Source organism: Pristis pectinata, chromosome 6 (assembly GCF_009764475.1).
Source record: "Pristis pectinata isolate sPriPec2 chromosome 6, sPriPec2.1.pri, whole genome shotgun sequence".
NCBI lineage: Eukaryota > Metazoa > Chordata > Chondrichthyes > Rhinopristiformes > Pristidae > Pristis > Pristis pectinata.
Genome location: NC_067410.1, coordinates 22,450,722 through 22,475,414, shown reverse-complemented (window position 1 = coordinate 22,475,414; position 24,693 = coordinate 22,450,722). Strand labels below are relative to the sequence as shown.

Here is a 24,693-nt window from a genome sequence, read left to right as displayed (position 1 = left end):
GCAGGAGAACCTGTCCCTGGGAAATCACATGTAGTGAGGGAATGGACAGTGAACAAATCCACACTTTAAAATTTCATGTTTCTTTTCTCTGCTTGTTCTTTACACATCTGTTTTGCTCAATGCTAAGGAAATATGTAGAAAGTTGTTTAAGGTAAAGCATTATCCATAATCAAAACAAAAAGAACAGGTTGATGTGGTCAGAGATACAATAATAGATGCATTTTATTAAAGAAAGTATATTATTTATGAATTACAATATTTAAAAACAAATACATTTTTACAGTCAGGTGGAGCTGAAATTGAAAAAGGGGCAAAATTCCCCTTTGGTCCCTAGTACTGAACAAGTGTAAGAGTATCAGTTACCTGTTGTACTTAATCCCACAAATGCAATTCTAATTCAAGTCAATGAAGTGAATGGAATCAAATGTCTGGAAGCCAAGATAACCATATGTTTAATGTTGCTGACAAAAGATAAATTTCTCCACCAAGGGATTTTGAATATATGTAGCTGGTGTAGATACTAACACTGGATCTTCATTGCCGTTTTAATACTTATGATTTTTATTTTTGTTTTTTTATTTTATCATCTTTGTTGCGTAACCATTCCTTGAAAAGTTAAACTATAGCTTGGAAAAATGCAACTATAACTCTGCATTCTATCCTACGGAAGTAATGTCTACAGAATATGAATGCATCTGACTGAATTTGTAGCATACGACAAACTTGAAAGGAATCCAACAACTATACAGTAAAAGATCACTGGAACTATGAAAATGTCTTAGGCAGTAGAACAGAAATACATGCTCTGGTACTGTTATGTCCATTTTGCCCTTTCTTGAATTTGTTTTCAATTTACTTCAATGAATATAAAAAACGAGGTGGGGTGTAATAGAAACTGCCAGTTCACTATTGCCTGTTATGAGGTCAAGTCAAAATGAATTTATATCCAAGTGTATTTTTTGCTTCTTTTTAAATATGATAGAAATATCCTACATTGAAACATTCAGTATTAATTGATCATAATTGTGAAAAACATCAAACCTGTGGCTCCTTATCTGAACACAACAGTTTGATTCATTTTACAGCCAGTGCACAGTCTCAAAGACTATACACAGTCTCAGTGCACACCCAGTCCTGGAAAGTCAGCATTTCCTCAGTGCTCATGCTTGACTTACTGGAAGTGAATTCCTGGTTACATTTCTCATTTTCTGGTGCAGAAATAGGAAGTCTGGAATCATACAAAATCTGTAATTCTCGTGGGTCAATTATAATTATAGACAGTATTTTAAGTTATTGCATGCTCATAAAATACTCTCTTCAGTTTGTGAAATATTTTTTAAGGGCCACATGCCTATTCTATGAAGTTACCTCCCAGAGCAGTATTGTAGCAGGAATGTGTTCATCAATCCCTCACTAATGCATAGTTCCTCTTTAGTACTTTCTAAGTCTAGAGCATTAATATCATAAAACTTACATTGTTTTGTAAATCCAGTTTTGTTTTACTTTAAAGGGAAATGTTAAAGCAAAATCATGTAAATAGATTACATTAACATATAATTATCCAAAAAGAAACACATCTAAACATTGTTAATAAACAGAAGACTTGTCTAAGTATACACTGGGCAATATGATCAACATAAACAGTACATACTGATAGAAAATAGAAAACACAGTAAACTGATTTCAAATCCATTGTTGCTATCATTGTTCACTTTTACACATTAAACAATAAAGTCTGGAATGTAAGGCAGCAGTTTAAAAATCAACATGTTTTGTAATCTGATTCAGACCACAAATGAAGTACAAAAGCCGACTAATGAAGCCATCCTTTACAGTACTGTGATCTTGGGTTGACGTATAAGTCACAGCTGACAATTTGTTCAAATCTCTTTATTTGATCTGCTCCTGTCCAATGGGATGACCTTTTAGGTGAAAGATGTTGAGAACATCTTTCTGGAAATTACATAATTGATTTAATATACATTTCTAGGTGGACACATTTCAGTATCTTTTCCATACAATTAACTGGGTCTTAGTTTCTGTACATGCTGAAGGCAACTACTTTTTTGACTATAGAGGAGCAGATAATGCAAGCTCTGCAGTTAAACAGTCTTTTAGAAAACACATGATTTTAATGACTGGGTGGTTAATCTTGGGTGGTAAAACTACTTTGAATCCCCATGGAGCTACAGAGAATGTGGGACAACACTTAGGGAGTTTTCTGGCATGTCTGCTGTGACAGAGCAATGTGGCTCAGGGTTGAGTAGTATCACAAGAAACAAAAAAGACATAAATGGGAAAGGAAAATAAAAGCCATACTGTGAACACAAACTTTAATGCCTAAACATACGAGAAATTATGAAAGCATATTCACTGCAGTTTATGCACATTTTTAAACTGTAAATTTTGAAACATTTTAAGTACATCACCTGCCAAAGTGAGCCAATTATTTTGTTAAATTGTTTTTAGTTTATTCATAATTCATTCCAAATGATCACTTTTCTGTCTAACACTCCAAAAGGCAGAAATTCATCCTCAATCACTTGTGTTAAACATGTCCTTCACTTTCAAAATTAAGTTCAATGGAAACAAAATTTGGAAGTAGATAAAGGTGACACATAAGATAAACTTAAACATCAATATTAAAATAAGGCAGATTAAAAAAAAGACTGCTTTTTGATATGAAAATAATCTTCCATTAAAGAGACAGAGCAAAGTAAAAACTAAATTCAAAGAGCAGAAAAGGGGAAAAGGAAATCCAGAGATTTGGACCATTTTACATAAATGTGAATGATATAACATCAAGAACTAAATGAGCTCTTTAGAGGGAAATAAGAGAAGCAACAATTTTCTGAAAATACCGTATATCCACTACTTGTCCCTATTATGTAAATGACCTGAGTGACTAAAAAAAACATTTAAAATGTATGACCACATCTTAAGCAAGCCATGGTCTGTGTTTGTATTTTGTTACATATTGAAACAACCTATTGATATATCAAACCAGACAACATTCTGAAATGGAGACATAGGCCAGTGAATGGATAAAGAGACCCTGAGAAAGTGGAGAGGCACGGGCCTAGTGGGCAGAGATGGGAATCTGGAGAGACACAGGTCCAGTGAGTGGATACAGGGTGTCTCGGAGAGCAGGGGGCACAGGTCCAGTGAGAGGAGAGTGGGAGTCTGGGGGAGTGGGGAGACACAGGGCCTGGTGAGTGGATGGAGGGAGCCTTGGACAGCATAGGATCTTGGGGCTGTTAGTGAAGAGCGGGGGTCTATGAGAGTGGGGATCACTGGGTCACAGCCACAGGCAGTGCCGAAGTACGACGTCACAAGACAGCAGATGGTGATTTGAGGTCCTTTGGAATTTCTCCTCACAAGGAATGGTGAATCTCTGGAATTGACCTAAGTGTTGTGTAGGCTAGGTCAATGGAGGTAAAGAGGAGGTAGGTAAGTTTTTAAAGATCAGAGAATTGAGGGCTTTGTTGAACTGACACAGAAGAGGTGTTGAAGCCTGGAGCAGATTAGCCTTGATCATATTGATTGGCGGGGAGGCTTTAAGGGCTGAGTGGTCTACTCCTGGTATTTTCTTGTCTGTATTCTTCTGTGATGTTACTATTTAAAGACTGTATTTTAAAGTCCCATTTTTTGGTTGGTTGAACATATTTAATCATTTCTAATTTAATCAATTACTGATTTCTTAACTCTGAACACTCAAAATAACATTTATTTTATAAGGTGCAGATGCTTCTGATCATAAATTACAAGAAATATTTTTTGCTTAATTTTTATGAGCCACATATTCCAGTGATGATCAATGTTATTCTTAAAATGTAACAATAGAAATGATAGAGGGCTGCATTATGTAAAACTGAATAAGTTAAAATACTTTTTAAGTAATTATTAAGATGTTTTAATCAACAGATACATTTATTTTAACCCAAGCCTGGTGCTCAGGGTGATGTTGTGATATGGCAGGCCTCCTACAGCTCTTTCTTCTTAGTATTGACACTGCCAGGGATGCATGCGGTGTCCATTTCCTTTTGTCATTCCTTGTGTTTCATCATCAGCTAGAAAAGATGGAAGAGAGTAAATGCAAAAGCCCATTAGCCCGGCTAATTCCAGAACCAGTGATTATATTGTTATTTTCTTTTGCATTCAGCAGAAGCCTGGTTACATTGAGAACATGGGAACATAAGGAACAGCAGCAGGCCTGCTCTGACTTTCAATAAGATCATAGCTGATCTTTTATATCAAACCACTTTCCTGCACTAACTCTGTACCCCTTGTTTCCACAGAGTCGTACAGTTATGGTGTTATGGAATCATACAGCAAGGTGACAGGCCATTTGTCCCACCAAGTCTGACCATCAAGCACTTATTTAAGAAATAGTCAATTTAATATCCAATGATTTCCTTAATATTCAAATATTCCCTTAATTAGTGGAAATTCCTTTATTATCCCAAAATATATCATTAATTTTTAAGCTGCTGATTAGAGTCAGAACATGGAAACAGGCCCTTCGGCCCAACTTGTCCATGCTGACTAAGATGTCCCTCTAAGCTAGTTAGTGCCCGCATTTGGCCCACATCCCCCTAAACCTTTCCTATCCATATTCTGCACTCCAAGAAATAAAAAGTGTTTTCGCAGTTGTAGTTGGTGCAACTGATGTGGCACGAACCATGCATTTTGAAAGCAAACCTCAATTCTCAAGTAGTACAAAGAAACAAAGGATTCTACTTTTTACCAGTCAACTACATTGTTAATAGGATTAATGCGAATGACAGGGCTGACATTTGGGAGTCAGTACAGCGGGTGCTTTTAAAATTGATCTTGTAAATCTGTACCAAACATCACTATGCAAGCACCTTCACCACACGGGTCTCTCATCACCTCACAGCTGGGCAGTAAATGCTGGCTTTGTCAGTAACAGCTGCATCCTGAGAACCAATGAAAATAAAAACTACAGAATTTGAGTAGATAATCTAGACTGGCACAACAGCACTGAAAATGCGCAACAATACTTTCCCTTTTCCCTGCCTATCTCCGGAAGCCTTTAACCATCAACTTGACCAGTGATTTTTACAACTTCTCCCCAATTTTCTCACTTCCCATCTGTGTTCACTTCTATCTTGAACTGAAACCATGAAATACCTCATGTTAAAAGCTCCAATTTAAATAGTATGTTGATGATAAATGTTATGCCTGTTATATTAATTAATTTTCAGTATGAAAGCAGATGTATTTGTACCAAATTGTAAACCTTCAACAATCCAGATTAGTTTTGGGAGAATTCACTTGGAATCATTTTCACAGTTTTGAAGGATCAAGTTGGCATCAATTCCAGCAATGTCTGTATGGTGATTTGACTGGATGTATTCTGAAATTACTGATTTGTAAGTCTATTGGCTTTTAGCAGTTTGAGAAACCCCAAAACAATTAAAGGATCACAGACTTTTCAAACACTGTGAAATATGTGGATTATTTCAACTCATGTACTTTATCCATGAGTGTGTTTTGCTGCTGCGGAGCCTTTGCAGGAATATTTAGGGAGGTCAGACTGGTTGTGGATAGGTTTATTCTAAGTGTTGAACAATCAAGGTTCACATTCATACCAAATATAGAATGACGTTGAACCAGATTGTTATCCTGCTTTTGTAGCACAACACATTACTACAGAAATTTCTTCAAGCAGAAAGACCAATGCAAAGAATGTTTTGCAGGCTTGAATCTGACTTCTTGCCCTGATGTTTACTGGGAGTGGTGGCTGTAGAAAGTTAATTCTTAATATAGCAAATGTTGCAATTGTTGTCAGTGGTTTGAAATAAGGCAAGTCTGTCTACAAATCAACCTCTGCCCTTTTTGGGACACTTAGCAGGAGCTGTGCATAATGCTTCCCCCCCCCCCCAAAAAATCACAAAATTAGACTTAAAAAAAACTTCAGAAAAGTGGTAGGGTGTTTGTACCCAGAATAGAATGGTAAAACATGATCCATGCTGTTTTGTAAGGCCATCCAGCCAATTCATCAGGCTTGCACACACTTTGCTGCAGACCAGTCCCACAAAGGTGTCAAGATAAAGGCACACTCCCCAGCAAGAGTAGATAAGTGCAATGCACAAGAGTCAACAGAGAGACAAAGCTCTCCACAATTCAACCAAAGTGTTTTAGAAGTGCAGCTTAATGCTGTGAGTGTGATGAAGGAGTCCTATGCGGCGGGGGACCGGCGACCTGCCAGAACCATCATTAGGAGAGCTCAGAAGGACATGGTTGGAGTGATATATGGCCACAGAGACAATGTCAGTCAATTGAACTAGACAAAGTCATCCCCCTGTGAGTAACATGCCCATGTGATCTCTCCAAAGGAGTAATTAGCAGCAAATTAGGAGACATGGCCACTTGGAAAGATCCTACATCTGAGAAGCTAAGAATCAAAGTGACCTTGAAACTCAATGGAAAGAGCAGTGTGGGCACAAGAGCATGGGATAAGTTCTTTCTTGAGCAGTCACATATTATCTGTCATGACTCCCATTGAAGATACTTCAGAGCAGTCTAGGAGACTGTATTTTCGAATTATGTCTAGCAATAGAATTTTCTTTGACGGGCATGTGTGTGCCTTCGGGGCAAGGTTACATAGCATGAGAGTTTGATCTGTTAAATGTGAAGAAAGTCAGCCATTGTGGGTTTTAGCAGAGGGCAATGGACTTTGGAAGGTGTTTGGGTAGCCTATCCTTAAGAAGGTGGCCAGTCAGATGTCCCGATCTCAGCAGTGTGCTTTTAAACCATGAATGAAACTGTAAAGTTGTGGTATTTGGATACTCAGTTGAACATGAAAGTTGTAAGTACCCATAAACCTGGAAAATGAAGTTGCACACAATGTGTATACCAATTTGTATACCATTTGTAGCAAAAGATGACAAAATCCTTTGTATTTTTATATAGAACAAGTCTAAAAAAATGAGTGCTAACGAGTCTAATTTCTGTGCTTTTATAATTTTTGCATCCTCAGTTCTTCCCTTCTGGCAACTCCGCCTGAGTTGGTGCACTTGTGGAGTAGGGAGAATGGGGAAACATCCACGTGCCTGTGAGCAGCAGGTTCTGAATGACTGAGTAAATTCCATTCAGATGAATTTTGCCTTGCTAAAGAGTGCAAGGAAGAATTTTAATTACAATTTAATTATTTTTTTACAGTACATAGCTGATTACAAATGATTACTACAAAGCTTCATCATCTTACATCTAGAAATGTTTGACAATATGTAAGGTTGAATTTGTGGCCTGTGTTTTCAACCATCACCAAGCCAAATGCACTGTCTGAAAATATCATATGAGTTGGATGTTCCAAAATTTAAAAAAAATAAGTACTGAAAGCACATATGTTTAATTTTTACAGTACAGAGGGTACCCAGGAGGCATTCAAATGGAGTTTTACTGAATATCCACATCCCTGAATATCTCTTAGGCAATTTACAGCAATTGCTTTAACTTAATATACAAACAAAGACACCCAGTACAGGCTTTGTCCTTGACATAAAAGCAGAGATGACGGATATACCTTATTTTAGAGGTTGCTAAAGAGGTCTCTGCACTCCAAACGCTGTAATGAAAATGTTCACAATGACAATTATGAACACTAGGCCTGTGGTAATGTTGTTGAGGATGTCCAGCTTGCCTTGCTTCCTGGGGTCATTCAGATCATATTTAACTATAAAGGACAAGATATCTTTATTAGTCACATGTACATTGAAACACACAGTGAAATACATCTTTTGCGTAGAGTGTTCTGGGAGCAGCCCACAAGTGTCGCCACGCTTCTGGTGTCAACATAGCATGCCCACAACTTCCTAACCCGTGCGTCTTTGGAATGTGGGAGGAAACCAGAGCACCCGGAGGAAACCCACGCAGACACGGGGAGAATGTACAAATTCCTTACAGACAGCGGTGGGAATTGAACCCGGGTCGCTGTCACTGTAATAGCATTATGCTAACTGCTACACTAATGTGCCTGCCCAGTATAAACTTATTGAGCAATTAAAACAAAACAGTTAAAAGTTCATAAGTAATAAAAAACATGTCCAATGAACATTACTTCAAAACATTAAATTATTAACTTTTATCAAGTGCCATCGTTGAACTATGATTCAAATTATGGCAGATTAAAATCTGAGAACTGACAACCAACTGAAATTTTATCACACTTTAGTACTGACAAAGATATATTTGGTATGATATCTACTCATAGTTAAAAAATGCGGTGTACTTTAAAAACAACAAGGACTATTGCTTAATATTCAGAGATCCAATGTGTTGAGAAAAATTGGGAAGAGAAAAGTGAGACACGACAGAAGTAGTGATTCATGTAGTGATGGAAAGAGAGGTCATCTTTGAGGGCCAAGGACAGAATCCATTTGCTTAGTAATGAGAAGCAAAAGAATATCATCAAAGTACAAAAGAGGAGGAAGTATGCAGGGAAACTACACAGATGTGCAAAGACTGTAGAGTGGTGAAACTGGGGGATTTAATTAATGAAACATCAATTAGAATAATGTTAGTGTTAAGGGAAAGAAAGGGGAGGATTTTCTGAAATATGTTTAGAAGAATGTTCAAACGTAGTATGTTCTTGGCCCAATTAAGGAGGTATTGCTGGACCTATTATCTGTTGCTAGTGAATATGCTGGGCCAACCACACCCCATGTCAGAGTACTTATCATTTCATTAGGTTAAAAATAGAAATGGAGAAGAGCAAAGAACAATCTAAAGTAGAATTTCTGAGGAACAACTTTATTGGCATGAGAGGGCATTAGCTGGGACCAAATATTGACAGGAAAAACTATGATGAAACAATACTTACTCTTCAAGGAGGTGCTTCAGGTTGGTACATTCCCTCAGAAGGGGAAGATAGGGGAACCAAAGTCAGGGTTCCTTGTGTGATGAGGGAGAAAGAGGATATGCTGAAGCAAGAGGTATGATACATGTCAGGTGGATTCTTATGATAAGTTGAGAATGGAAGCGAAGAAGAAAATAAAACTGGCAAAAAGAGAATATGAGAATAGAGTCAAATTAAGATAAAAAGAATCTAAAAATCTTTGATTAGCATGAAAATGGTAAACTGGTAATAAGGGGTTATTGTGGGACCCATTGGGGATAAAGCATGTGATGTAAATTTAGAGATGCAGGGCAATGCTAGAATACTTAATGAGTACTTTGTATTAATGTTTACTGAGGAAGAGGATACTGGAGGTAAGGAATGGGGTGAAAATTGATAGGCAGTTTATACTTAATAATCTGTTTATGCTCAGAGTGGATAATTTGCCTGATCCATACGGCTTTGCATTTCAGGTGGCAAAGGGAGGCTGACAATAGTGGAAGAGCTTCCATAATCTTTCTATGTCAGAAATTTGGAAAGTGTGAAATGTGACATCCTTGTCAACAAAGTGTGTAAAGACATTCTGAGTCACTACAAATGGCCAGTTTAACACTGGTTGTGGAAAACATTTTAGAAAAAATAATTAGGGAAGAAAGTTAAGTGTTATTTGTAGAGGTTTGAGTTAATTAAGGAGACCCAGTACAAGTTCGCAAAAGGCAGAACGTTTGACTCAAAATTATTTTTTTTAATAAGTTACACTGTAGGTTGATGAAGGAAATGCAGTAGATATTGTCTGCATGAATTTTCAGAAAGCATTCAGGATTTAATGTCGAGAAGTGTCAGGTGATGCATTTTGGCAGAAGGGACAAGGAGAAGCAGTGTAGACACAATGGCACAGTTCTATAGAATGAACAGAAACTGAGGGGCCTCGGGGTTCACTTGCATTGATTTTGGCAGGAAATATTGAGTGAGAGGTTAACAAAGCATATGGGATCCTGCACTTCATAAATAGAGGTGTTGGGTACAGAAAAGGAAGCTTTGCTGAACCTTTACAAAAGTTAGGTTAGGGAAGTTCTAGTCACCACACTTCAGGAAGGATGTTAAGGTCTTTTAGAGGATCCAGAGCAGGTTGACCAGAATGGTTCCAGGATGGAGGATCCTACTTACAAGTTTCAACTGCAGAACTTGGGGTTGTTCTACTTTGAGCAGAAGAGGTTGAGGGGAAATTTGATAGAGATGTACAAGATTAGACAGTTTTAAATAATGTTGGTAAAGAAAAAACTATTCCCATTAGCTGATGGTACAAGGACTAGGGGCACAGATTTAGCTTTAAGACAAGAGCTACAGAGAGAATGTTCACACAATCAATAATTTCAAAAGTAAATTGGATAGTTGCTTGAGGGAACTAATTTTCATTTTGAGAGTTTTTCTAATATTATAACCACTGGACTGGTCAAAACAAAAATACATGTAGAGAATTTATAATGCACACCTGACTAGTTTAGTTTCTTCTAATTTGAGTTTCCAGTCTGGTCACATTTCTGCCTTCCAGGAATGAAATCTAAATGTGAAAAATGGAAACCTGTTGTTTCACCAGGTTATGTTGTATACTCACATTAGATCTGTATTCATGGCCAAACTGCAGCATACCACCCTACCCTCTGACAGCTTACGCTACACACTGTTTACATTGAAGACTCAAACAATTTGTTGTACCAAAAATATCTTCCAATGCCCATGTTTAGATCTAACATTTTTTCTTGGATGACATGGACAGGCATCACATGGGTCCAGACACCACAGCCACCCACAGAGACCATGTTTACTAGGACTGTAATATTGTCTTTGTCAGTAATATGTCATTGTATGTCTTGCTCCTCAGTATGAAAAAAAAAATTTATTACTTGTCAAAACTTCCTATTAAGATCAAACCTCAACGGCATTTATGGTCACTCTGCTTCTCTCTCCTCAGTTACTACCTATCATGCTGAGTATTTCCATTATTTTCTGTTTTTATTTCATGATCTCAGAAGATTGATTAAGTTGAATTCTCACAACTTAAGACCAATACATCTACAGCTCTTGCCTTCATCTCATTTTCACTCATCAAACACCTTTCCTAGCACTGCATTCACATTCTCACCTGCACAATCTGCCTCTGCCTCCCATCTCACCCACCTTCCCTTTGCCTCCCTCCTTTGCCTTGTCCCTGCTGCTCTGCTTGTCTTTTTCTCTCCCTTTCTCTGCTGTTCTCTATGGACCCCTCTCCCTCGCTCTTTTTCTACTACTCTGCGTCTCTTTGTCCTTCTGTGCCATCTCTGCTGCTCTCCATGTGCCTCTTTTGTATGCTTAACTGCATTTCACCCTCTTTCCCTCTCTTCCTCTGTCCCTCCCCATGTCTACAAGGGAAGAGTTAGTTTGGAGGTCATGTTTTATGAGGGGAGACAACCAGCAGTAGAAATTTGCAGTCAGACCGAAGGGGAAGGGGTACCTTAACTCTGTGGAAGTCATCCAGTTAAATAGGCTGACTTAGAGAATTCAGACGAGCCCCACAACAAGGAAGCTTTTCACATAAGGGTGTTGTGTAGGTTCTATGAAATGCTTGGAGCAGTATGTGGCCTGCCAAATGAGATGATGAGATGCATGGAGAAAAGGGAATTATGAGGCTCTCAGGCAGGAAATTGGAAGCTTAAATTGGGAACAGACGTTCTCAGGGAAAAGTACAGAAGAAATGTGGCAAATATTCAGGGGATATTTGTGTGGAGTTCTGCATAGGCATGTTCCAATGGGACAGGGAAGTTATGATAGGATCAGGAACTGTGGTGTACAAAGGCTGTAATTAATCTAGTCAAAAGGAAAAGAAAAGCTTACAAAAGGTTCAGAGAGCTAGGTAATGTTAGAGATCTGAAAGAGTATAACGCTAACAGGAAGGAGCTTAAGAAGGAAAATAGGAGAGCCAGAAGGGGATGTGTGAAGGCCTTGGCAGGCAGGATTAAGGAAAACCCCATGGCATTCTACAAGTATGTGAAGAGCAAGAGGATAAGACACGAAAGAATAGGACTTATCAAGTGCAGCAGTGGGAAAGTGTGTATGGATCCAGAAGAAATAGCAGAGGTATTTAATGAATACTTTACATCATTATTCACTACGGAAAAAGATCTTGGTGATTGTAGTGAGGACTTGCAGCAGGCTGAAAAACTTGAGCATGTAGTTATTAAGAAAGAGGAGGTGCTGGAACTTTTGGAAAGCATCAAGTTGGATAACTCGCCGGGACTGGATGAGATGTACCCCAGGCTACTGTGGGAGGCAAGAGAGGAGATTGCAGAGCCTCTGATGATGATCTTTGCGTCATCAATGGAGAAGGGAGAGGTTCTGGAGGATTGGAGGGTTGCGGATGTTGTTCCCTTATTCAAGAAAGGGAGTAGAGGTAGCCCAGGAAATTATAGACCAGTGAGTCTTACTTTAGTTGTTGTTAAGTTGATGGAGAAGATCCTGAGAGACAGGAATTATGAATATTTGGAGAGGTATAATATGATTAGGAATAGTCAGCATGGCTTTGTCAAGGGCAGGTCCTGCCTTATGAGTCTGATTGAATTTTTTGAGGATGTGACTAAACACATCGATGAAGGGAGAGCAGTAGATGTAGTGTATATGGATTTCAGCAAGGCATTTGATAAGGTACCCCACATTGCTTTGTGGATCCAGAACTGGCTGGCCCACAGAAGGCAAAGAGTGGTTGTTGAAGGGTCATATTCTGCATGGAGGTTGGTGACCAGTGGTGTACCTCAGGGATCTGTTCTGGGACCCTTACTCTTTGTGATTTTTTATAAACGACCTGGATGAGGAAGTGGAGGGATGGGTTAGTAAGTTTGCAGATGACACAAAGGTTGGAGGTGTTGTGGATAGTATGGAGGGCTGTCAGAGATTACAGCAGGACATAGATAGGATGCAAAACTGAGCTGAGAAGTGGCAGATGCAGTTCAACCCAGATAAGTGTGAAGTGGTTCATTTTGGTAGGTCAAATATGATGGCAGAGTATAGTATTAATGGTAGGACTCTTGGCAGTGTGGAGGATCAGAGGGATCTTGAGGTCTGAGTCCATAGGATGCTCAAAGCGGCTGCACAGGTTCACTCTGTGGTTAAGGAGGCATATGGTGTATTGTCCTTCATCAATCGTGGAATTGAATTTAGGAGCCGAGAGGTAATGTTGCAGCAATACAGGACCCTGGTCAGACCCCACTTGGAGTACTGTTCTCAGTTCTGGTCGCCTCACTAGAGGAAGGATGTGGAAGCCATTGAAAGGGTGCAGAGGAGATTTACAAGGATGCTGCCTGGATTGGGTAGCATGCCTTATGAAAACAGGTTGAGGGAACTTGGCCTTTTCTCCTTGGAGCGACAGAGGATGAGGGGGGACATGACAGAGGTATATAAGATGATGAGAGGCATTGATTGGGCAGATAGTCAGAGGCATTTTCCCAGGGCTGAAATGGTTGCCACAAGAGGAGATAGGTTTAAGGTGCTGGGGAGTAGATATAGAGGAGATGTCTGGGGTAAGTTTTTTACTCAGAGTGTGGTGAGTGCGTGGAATGGGCTGCCAGCAATGGTGGTGGAGGCGGATACGACAGGGTCGTTTAAGAGACTTTTGGATAGGTACATGGAGCTGAGAAAGATAGAGGGCTATGGGTAAGCCTAGTAATTTCTAAGGTAGGGACATATTTGGCACAGCTTTGTGGGCCGAAGGGCCTGACTTGTGCTGTAGGTTTTCTATGTTTCTATTATCATGGGAGATGGTGCAGACCCAGGTGAATCTCACTATTATCATGGGAGATGGTACAGACCCAGGTGAATCTCACTTTGGATGTGATTAGCTCTCTTTTGCCAAGTAATAGCTGTGCATTGCAGCTGAGGGAGCAGGTTTCTGCATCTACTGAGGTCCAGTCCCCATCATCCAGAGCTCTGCTATGCAGAAGTGCAGAACAATATTTTTTTGTGTACATGTCACTAGCTGTGGGCTGCAACATCTGAAGAAAAGCGGTTGAGAATGAGCATGGTCTTGACTATGGCTGGAAAGTGGGTGAGACACATGTGAACTTGTACTTGAGGTTTTTGCAGCTATATAGATAAGTGAAGAGCACTGTGTGAAAGCTGAATATCATTGCTTCTAAGAACAGTAGACATGAGCACAGCTCCTCATGACGCCAGGGCAGGTAAGATATTGGGTTCTGAGTCTTTGTGTGTGTCCTGTAACATGGTCCCTGTGGGTGGTTGTGGTGCCTGGACCCATGTGATGCCTGTCCATGTCATAAAAACATAAGAACATAGGAGCAGGAGTAGGCCATCTGGCCCATAGAGCCTGCTCTGCCATTCAGTAAGATCATGGCTGATCTGGTTGTGAACTCAGCTCCACCTACTTGCCTTTTCTCCATAAACCTTAATTCCTCTACTATGCAAAAATCTATCCAACTGTGTCTTAAATATATCTAATGAGGTAGCCTCTACTGCTTCCCTGGGCAGAGAATTCCACAGATTCACTGGTCCTTATGAAAAGCTGTTCCTCCTCATCCTCATCCTAAATCAACTCCCCCGAATCTTGAGGCTATGTCCCCTGGTTCTAGTCTCACCTACCAGTGGAAACAACTTTCCTGCCTCTATCTTATCCATACCTTTCATAATTTTATATGTCTCTACAAGATTCCCTCTCATTCTTCTGAATTCCAGTGAGTATAGTCTCAGGTGACTCAATCTCTCCTCATAGGCTAACCCCCTCATCTCCAGTATCAACCCAGTGAACCTCCTCTGCACTGCCTTCCAAGCCAGTATACCTTTTCTCAAGTAAGGTGACCAGAACTGCACGCAGTACTCCAGGTGCAGCCTCACCAGTACCCTGTACAGTTACAGCATAACCTCCCTGCTCTTAAATTGAATCCCTCGAGCAATGAAGGCCAACATTCCATTTGCCTTCTTGATAACCTGTTGCACCTTCATTTTATGTATAAGTACTCCCAAGTCTCTCTGCAAAACAGCATGCTGCGCTTTCACCATTTAAATAATCATCTGATCTTCTATTTTTCCTTCCAAAGTGGATGACCTCGCATTTACCAACACTGTACTCCATCTGCCAGACCCTTGCCCACTCACTTAACCTACCCATATCTCTCTGCAGACTCTCCACATCCTCTGCACAATTTGCTTTTCCACTCAATTTAGTGTCATCAGCAAACTTAGATACGCAACACTCGGTCCCCTCTTCCAAATCGTTAATGTATATTGTGAACAGTTGTGGGCCCAGCACTGACCCATGCGGCACCTCGCTCACTACTGATTGCAAACCAGAGAAACACCCATTTATCCCAACTCTCTGCCTTCTTTTGGTTAACCAATCCCCTATCCATGCAAAATACATTACCCTCAACTCCATGTATCCTCCCCATATGAATGTCTTTTATGCTGCACCTTATCGAACGACATCTGGAAATCCAAGTATACAACATTCACCAGTTCCTCTCTATCCACTGCGCTCATTATATCGTCAAAGAACTCCAGTAAGTTCGTCAAACAGGACCTGCCCTTCCAGAATCCATGCTGTGTCTGCCTGATGGACCCACATCTATCTAGATGTCTCGCTATTTCTTCCTTAATAATAGCTTCAAGCATTTTCCTGACTACAGACGTTAAGCTAACTGGCCTATAGTTACCTGCCTTTTTAAACAGTGGCGTGACATTCGCTGTCTTCCAATCCACTGTATCCTGCCCAGAGTCCAGAGAATTTTGGTAAATTATCACTTCCACCATTCCACCATTAATTTTGGTAAATTATCACTTCTACTATAACTTCCCCCATTTCTTTCAGTACACTGGGATGCATCCCATCAGGACCAGGGGACTCGTCTACCGTTAGACCCACTAGTTTGCTCATCACTACCTCTTTAGTGATAGTGATTGTATTAAGGTCCTCACCTCCCATCACATCCATAACATCTCTCTTTGGCATGTCAGACATGTTCTCCACATGCAAACTGACACAGAATAGTCATTCAAAGCCTCAGCCATTTCCGTATTACCCAATATTAATTCCCCCTTCTCATCTTCCAAGGGACCTACGTTCATTTTAAGCACCCTTTTCCACTTTAAATAATTATAAGCAATTTTACTATCTTTAGTTTCGATATTTTTGGTTATAACAGAGTATTTGAGTAAGTATTTGAGTCTTCAATGTAAGCAGTGTGCAGAGTCAGCTGTCAGAGGGTAGAGTGGTGTGCCACAGTTTGGCCATGAATACAGATCTAATCTGAGTGGTTTTTTAAGTAATGCTTTTACGCCTTCCAAAAGTCCGTAAAAGCTGACTCTTTTGTAAGTGAACAGTGACTGTCATTTTTCAGACATGGAGAAACATCATTTTGGACACTGTACTTCTATTGATGTCACTTGGACAAGTTCAACAATGGAAAAACGATGCAAGCAAACATGAAAACCATATTCAAAAGTCAGCAGATGGTGTTAGTGACTTCTGATGTCTATAATAATGCACAAGATTGCATCATTGTGCTATAAGCTAGTTTCAACCAAGAAAGGCCGTTCTGTGGCATTGTGCAGATGAATTTCTAATCCATCATCCTAATTCCAGATAATTTTAAGAGCATAACTTTGTTATTTTTAGAAACACAGTGTTCCAGATTTTGCAGTGGTGGTGATGGGAAATCTTTTTGCACTCACCGTCATGGCTTCATGAAACTGACATTAATGTTAGTGTTTCCATGCACATGTGGCTGTCAGTGATGCAGCCATCCTCCACAGGCTGTGCAGTTTGCAGGCTTGGGTATTCACAAACACACCTTTTTGTAAATCACTTGGAATATCACAGATAGTGTTGCTTGAGGTCTAAATGGCTTCTTAGAGACATGCCAGACCATAATTAACAAATTCTGTCCCAATGTATGTTTATTGCAATTCCCTATCTTAACTATATTAAAACATAAGAAAATTTAACATTTTTTAAAGTAGGGTTAATCACAATATTTTAGGTTTCACTTTAATTTTATTTATATGTTCTGATGTTTATAATATTTATAAAGTTAATTTAAAAATTGTACTTTTTAATTTGTGATATATTATGAGAAGCCTCTGGAGTGGCTGCTCAGCCATCTTGATGACATCAAAGCTGCTGAATGCCAGGAATTCCTATGAACTGATGCCTGCCAACAACTGGTGTCATCAAAGGGGGAGTTCCAGCCACAGAGATTGCTTGATCTTAGCAGGACATTTTCTTCAAAGACCCCTGTGAGCACTGTTGCTTCACTACTGCCTGCAAAATTCGGGCATTTTCTCCCTTTCATTGCTATATTTTACTTGTAGAAACAAATAGTCATTGGATCAATTTCCAAGGGTTAAGTGGACTTTGCACCTGAATAAGTATCAATAAGAACTTTTGACTCACTGTTAAGATTCTGTTAACTGTATTAGTTTTGAACAGGGTTCCAACTTCCATAGCAAGCAAGCCCTGAGGAAACCCACCCAGTGCCTCCCAAACCATGGCCAAGATCAGAACATAGCAATGCTTTATTTGGTTCCTAGTCCAAATCCATGAAGTTGTTGTTTACTTTGCTAGCAAGAAACTGCTGTGGCCTTGCACAACACTCGAACCTTATTTATCTAGCAGAATCGGGCAGAGCACTTACCCAATTCAGTTAAAAACAATGTAGACATTATGGTAAAGTAATCTACACTGGAGAATGCATATGCCGTACTTTCACATTTTATCTTATAATGCAGCTGTATTTGGGTGCAGCAAAGGCTGATGGTGTTCATGTTTTTAGAACTGCAAATGTATCCATTTTGGAAAGATTCTACATTCACATTATTTGAAGTGAAATAAAACACCCTTTCATATTGACCAATTTCATGAGGCTTAATGATTTTAAACAGCAACCAAATTATATTTTACACTTTCTTTAACTTCACCATACAACCACTCTTTGTCAACAGCAATTAATCAGCTCCCACTTCAATAGAATGGAGATTTCCTTTAAACGTGAAATGAATAATGGTGATGAGCTGTGCAGACCAAAAGACACTAGCCCTAGAATTTGAAAAGTAAGAAACTTCAAATGGCAGAAATCTAAAATAAAAACAGAAATTGCTCTACTTAGCTGGTCAGGCAAACTATGTGGAGAGAACTAATGTTTCAAGTTAATGACCCTTCATCTGATGCTAACCGACCTGTTGAGAATTTCTGCTTTTATTTCAGACAGTAGCTTTAATTCCATGCACGAGGTTATATTAACCGCAGTGTAGAGCTTGACCTCAGCTTCCACGGATTTAGAAAGGAAAAGAATAAAACCAGTTTGATTATCAGGCTCATCTCAAATAACCTAAATGTTTAGTTAACTTGTTAGTGCTTACAAAAGATGGCCACTGGTGTTGTTTTCATATATCTTTATGCTCTTCTATAGTATCAAATGGGAAAGAATTCATAAGTTTGCAGTCTGCAATGTAACAGGATGTTTCATCTTGTACAATGGAAGACTAATAAATCCTATAAGCTTCCATTATTCATACAATTAGGGCTGCCACGCAAAACTACTGAATATGGGTAGCCTACTGCATGTCGTGCAGAATTCAGAGCTGGATCTTTGATCTCCAGATAGTGGTGAAGTCTGCACTTCTGTCCCACAGCTAGGAACGCTCCAGTAAATTGAAGACCTTCTCCACCATTCAGGTGAATGGGAGCCTTCAGGAAGAAGGAGGAAATAGTGGGACACATTGAAAATGTGATTTTACTGGCTTTTACAATTGGAATTCTGCTTTTAAAAAAAAGTTCTTCCTCACAATCTATCCTATTCATAAAAAGTTTGAGCAGATGTTCAACGTAATTGTTTTCAACGTAATGTTCAATTCGGAGAAGTGTGAGGTGGTACACTTTGGAAGGACAAACTCCAAGGTGGAGTACAAGGTAAATGGCAGGATTCTGGGCAGTGTAGAGGAGCAGAGGGATCTGGGGGTTCATATCCACAGATCACTGAAAGTTGCCACACAGGTGGATAGGGTAGTTAAGAAAGCTTATGGGATGTTAGCTTTCATAAGTCGTGGGATCGAGTTTAAGAGCCGTGAAGTAATGATGCAGCTTTACAAAACTCTGGTTAGCCCACACTTAGAGTACTGTGTCCAGTTCTGGTCGCCTCATTTTTAGAAGGACGTGGAGGCATTGGAAAGGGTGCAGAGGAAATTTACCAGGATGCTGCCTGGATTAGAGAGTATGGATTATGAGGAGAGACTAAAGGAGCTAGGGCTTTACTCATTGGAGAGAAGGAGGATGAGGGGAGACATGATAGAGGTATACAAAATATTAAGAGGAATAGATAGAGTAGACAGCCAGCGCCTCTTTCCCAGGGCACCAATGCTCAATACAAGAGGGCATGGCTTTAAGATAATGGGTGGGAAGTTCAAGGGAGACGTCAGAGGAAGGTTTTTCACCCAGAGAATGGTTGGTGCATGGAATGCGCTGCCTGGGTTGGTGGTGGAGGCTGATACATTGGTCAAGTTCAAGAGATTGTTAGATAAACATATGGAGGAATTTAGGATCGAGGGATATGTGGGAGGAAGGGGTTAGATAGTCTTAGGAGTGATTTGAAGGTTGGCACAACATGGTGGGCCGAAGGGCCTGCATTGTGCTGTATTGTTCTATAGTTCTACGGTAATTTCTTCATCAATGATAGACTGAAGCCACTTAGTAATAACGTGCTATTCATTTATATATAAAGAATTCGAAAACATTTGTGACAAATTTTGCCTACAAATTCTCTTCCATGATCATCCCATTATATTGTTAATTTCTACATCAGGAATTCATGTGGTGTACAAATAACAGACATATGTTCAAAATGTAATGATCTTAATGTAATTCAGCATTAACTCACCAATGAATATTAATAAGATGCCCACGATAACTTGAAATACGAGCGACATTCCAATGAGAATGATGAGAGGCACATAGTAACTGAAGCTGGATCCTTGATCAACCACTGCTTTGAGCTGAGATGCATTTGCCATTAATAATGCGACATCCAGCATGCTTTCTGCTGCACTCTTCTTGTTGGCATAGTGATTGAAATTGATGGATTGGTTTTCTCTTCTCCTGTTTGCACGCTGTTTTGGGAGGTAAATACGTTGAGAATAAAATCAGTTTTATAGTACTGATAAAGCTGAAGATTCACCTTGTTTAATCATTATTCTTAGAAAAATACAACTGTCGCTGACTCTAATAAGGCCGACTAATGATCTTCTCATGTTAGCATCATCCATCAAATAGTGATTCTGATTGGTGTAATGGGTACTGAGGTTTGTTCTGCATCCGTAACATATTACAAAAATACATCTGTATACGTTTTTGTACACAAAATCTTATTATCTTTTGTCATATCTTTGTAATAATCTTATCCATCATAATTTGATATTGGTAACAAAAACTGCCAATGTAAAATTGTCACACTGTAAATACACCCTGTCAACAGTGATGAGTGCGTATCTCAGGAATATAGCATTAACATTTTATACCGTAGAGACTCAATGATCGAAATTTGCAAAAATGATAGTGATTAGTAGAAAAAGAGTTGGATTCTACTAATCTATTCCTAAAATACCATCAAGCTTGCTATAAATAATGTTAAATCAAAAATATACATAATGCAAGGATAGTCTTTATGACTTTAATATGGAGATGGAATTTAGTCTCTTGCCCAAGTGCAATTATTTGCCACTCTCTACCACTACTCCATCCAACAAGTAGAATTGCTCTTCACTACTTGTGAATAATGTCACAGGACGACAACCAGTTATAGTTAGAATTTTTCAGCAGTTCCCAGCCTCTCTCAATGAAAGCCTCACATAATCATGCTTGGTAAGGAAATTCACGCTGCCCATTAGGGTTCCTGATGTCACAGGCTGATCCTATTAAAGAGCTGGGGCTGTCCTGGGGATTTCCAGGAACAACTATCAGCCTTAAGGATTGAGTATACTTTTATTTTTGTTTATCTTTGTGATTTTGTTTTAAACTAAATTATCCCAATATTCTGAAAGGCTGATGGACTCCTGTAATCTTTGGTGACCCCTCCACTCAACCTTCTGGAGGTCACCCTGGTTGGGAACCACTGGATTGTATATCATTAATGATCAAATCCTTGATCCAATTGCTGAAATGCCAAGCTTCATCTCCATTTCTCCTCATGAGTGGAACCTCAAATGAAGAATTTTGACCCCTACACAAATTGTACTTCCCTCAGTTCAACTCCATTCTGCAAATGTGCTCAAAATCTTGATCTCTTTTAAACTACTGATCAGCAACCTATATGGCTCGATCCCACTATAGGTATAGCAGCTGAAGGTGATGCACATAACATACTGATCAGGTTGCCATTTGGTAAGTATGGGCCTAAAATGGGCATTTCAGGGCCTAAAGTTTTAAATCAATAAATTCCACAATCATTCAGCACCTTAAGGATGTGTGCTTAAGCCCACTGCTCTGCTCTCTCTACCCTCACGACTGTGTGGCTAGGCACAGCTCAAACGCCATCTATAAATTTGCCGATGACACCACTGATGTTGTCAGAATCTCAGATGGTGATGAGGAGGTGTACAGGAGCAAGATAGATCGGCTGGTTGAGTGGTGTCGCAACAACAACCTCGCACTCAACGTCAGCAAGACCAAGGAATTGATTGTGGACCTCAGGAAGGGGAAGTCAGGAGAACACACACCAATCTTCATTGAGGGGTCAATAGTGGAAAGGGTGAGCAGCTTCAAGTTCCTGAGCATCAACATCTCAGAGGATCTATCTTGGGCCCAACACATTGATGCAATCATGAAGAAGGCATGCCAGTGGCTCTACTTCATTAGGAGATTGAGGAGATTTGTTATGTCACCAAAGACCATTGCATATTTCTATAGAGGTATGGTGGAGAGCATTCTGACTGGTTGCATCACCGCCTGGTATGGAGGCTCCAATGTGCAGGATCGAAAGAAGCTGCAGAGGGTTGTAGACTCAGTCAGCTCCATCACAGGCACAACCCTCTCCGTCACTGAGGACATCTTCAAGAGGTGGTGCCCCAAGAAGGCAGCATCCATCATTAAGGACCCTCACAATCCAAGGCATGCCCTCTTCATATTACTACCATTATACAGGAGCCTGAAGACCCACACTCAATGTTTCAGGAACAACTTCTTCCCCTCCGCCATCAGATTTCTGAATGGTCCGTGAACCCATGAACACTACCTCATTATTCCTCTCTTGCACTATTTATTTATTTTTTAAACTTATAGTAATTTTTATGTCTTGCACTAAACTGCTGCCACAAAACAACAAAATTGGCGACATTTGTCAGCAATAATAAACCTGATTCTGATCCAGTGAGGTTCCACATGAAGGTCATTTTAAGTCATTGCATCGATTGACCCAGTCACAATACACAATGGGCCAGAATGGATGAAGTAAGGTAGAAAAAGCACCACACTTCACTCCATTCACAACAAGTAGATGTGATCAAGGTATCATGGAATTACCTCTCATTAATGTTCTCTCATCTATTCCTGCTGCGTTCAATCGCTCATGTAAAGGTGGTTCCCAGAGTACAGGAAATGTAGAGCACATAATTAATTTCACCACATGACCTCCCTCATAATTCTCTGCTTCTCATGGGAGGCCCTCCTCACAAATTGCCAAGGTAAGAGGAGACCAAGCTGGGAATATAAATTGTGAGATAATAATAAACTTTGCATCAAATGAAATCAATGCAAAATAACAATGCAGCAATGGCATGAGTCAAACCGCTTCACAAACACGTGGTTTGATGCAGTGAGGCTATAACTTTTAGGGGAAATCATTTTGCATGAGCAATTCATATGTCATGCATGACATTAGCAACATTTCAAGGTGAGGCATCACAAGGTATTCAACAGTGCCAGCAGGTGCCACACCACTGTGACTTAAACGTGGACACTTCAGTATGTTATTTGCTCTAAATGAGAGCATATTTGAATAATGTTCATCTCTTGAGGATCATTTATAATGATATCAAATAATACAGAAATGGAAAAGCATGACATTTATATCTACATCACTCCTGATGCCCTGAAATAACAGAGAAGATATGCAGTTGTATACAGTGGCCAAAAAAAATCATTTTTGTGATGCAGAGATGGCAGTGAAGGTGACTAACACTAATCAACCAAAGAGAATGTAATAATCACAATGAAAATTGCTTGTGAGCATACCTAGTAGATTTTATATAGCTGTTACGGACTAGGTTACTATAGGTGAATGTCCCTTTAAGATAGAGCATAGTGGTGTGTGTGTATGTGTGTGTGGCGTGATGACGACAACAGAAGATAAGGACATAATGATGTTTTTGAAGCAGACAGTAGGAGTCAGTCAGAGGAGAAGAGAGAGAGACACCAGCCTGCTAGTCTCTATCGATGGATGAAAAACAATAACTGTGCCTGTCACTACAATCCACGTATGGATTTTTGGAACAAAGCAGTGGAGTCCACTTTGTCATTAACCTGTAGTGGGAAACAGGTATTTGTGTGGACGGCCACGATTTGAAGGCCTTTCGGGGTGGCAGATACTTCGGAACAAAGCAGTGGAGTTCACTTTGTTGTTGACCTGTAGAAGAAAACAGGTATTTGTGTGGACGGCCATGATTCGAGAGCCTTTCGGGGTGAGGCAGATGTGGTAGAGTAATCACTGCTGAGTAAACACTGAGGCGTCGTTTGGGTTCCAAAGTGGAACATTTGGATTTCGTAACTTCTCTCTATTTTCTCTCTACGTTTTGTCTTCAGTCAACGGTGGTTGTTGAAGAAGCCTTTGCTCAGGTTTCACCTTATGGCTTGCGGAACTGAACTTTAAGAACCATTCCTGGACTTGGAGTTTGGGACTTTGCCACACACACACACTACGAGTTTAGTTTTGGGGTTAATGTTCAAGGTTTAACATTTTTACTTCTAACATTCTAACATTTTTACTTTTATTTTTCTTATTATCATAAGTAGTTATTAATAAAGTAGTTTTTAACACTTATCACATGACTCGGAGTGTTTCTTTCGTTGTTGTTTCATAACAAAATTTAGGGGATGTGGTTAAAGAATTAATGTTATAAGTATTACAAATGTAATAATGTAGTTATTATTATTGTAATTTTTGCCAGGTACTATTGGCAAAAGAGAGCACAGAATATATTCTGGGATGGAGGTGAAGATGTCCATCATTCTGAGAAACTTGACAGCACTAAGTGTCTCTCAACTCAGTTCTGAAAGACATAACTGTTAAAAGTGTCCAGCTGCTTGCACCAGAGGGGAGCTGGTAAGGCAGGTGATTGAAGGCATTTCATGGCTTCAGCCAGTGTTCTTTTGATAATGAACACCCCTTTTAAAAATTTCCAGCAGCTGGAGACACCTAATAGTCTGGAAAAATTTGTCAAATGATGTGTACATGGACAAAGTTAATGTACAAGATTTAAAAATGAATGGGACTCAACCAATGTCACAGCTCACAGTGGAGTGTTTCATAAGGTAAATGTCTTTGTGTGATGTGGCAGTGATCCATCAAGACTGGACCAAGATGGTTTTATTTGGGGTGGGAGGGGTACTGTAACTGGCATAAGATTCCTGAGTTACAGACTGGAAAAAATTTACTCAGGCTTCCTGCTTTTGATCACCATCCAGTGAGTAATGCCAGGAAGAATGCACATGGGAGCTTACTGTATTTCTTAAAATGAATCTGAAATGTATTAAACCAGGCCTTGAATTTTCACTGGTCTTCAACGTGGACTTTGATGTCTTCTTA

At 39.6% G+C, this 24,693-nt stretch overlaps 1 protein-coding gene across 3 annotated transcripts in view; it reads right to left on the bottom strand.

Moving 5' to 3' along the window:
* Nucleotides 1-204: 204 nt before the first annotated feature.
* The window catches only part of ninj1 (ninjurin 1), a 110,978-nt gene continuing 86,489 nt past the window's right edge, over nucleotides 205-24,693 (bottom strand). For 2 of the 3 annotated variants that reach the window (XM_052018502.1, XM_052018501.1), the window contains exons 2-4: nucleotides 19,777-20,005; nucleotides 7,553-7,702; nucleotides 205-4,070 (exon numbers count right to left, since the gene is read on the bottom strand). In XM_052018502.1, the coding sequence (XP_051874462.1) occupies nucleotides 7,569-7,702; nucleotides 19,777-20,005 (363 nt within the window). In that variant the 3' untranslated portion in view covers nucleotides 205-4,070; nucleotides 7,553-7,568. Of the gene's footprint in view, nucleotides 4,071-7,552; nucleotides 7,703-10,355; nucleotides 10,425-19,776; nucleotides 20,006-24,693 lie in introns of those variants that run through there. The other variant, XM_052018504.1, reaches the window with a different exon arrangement.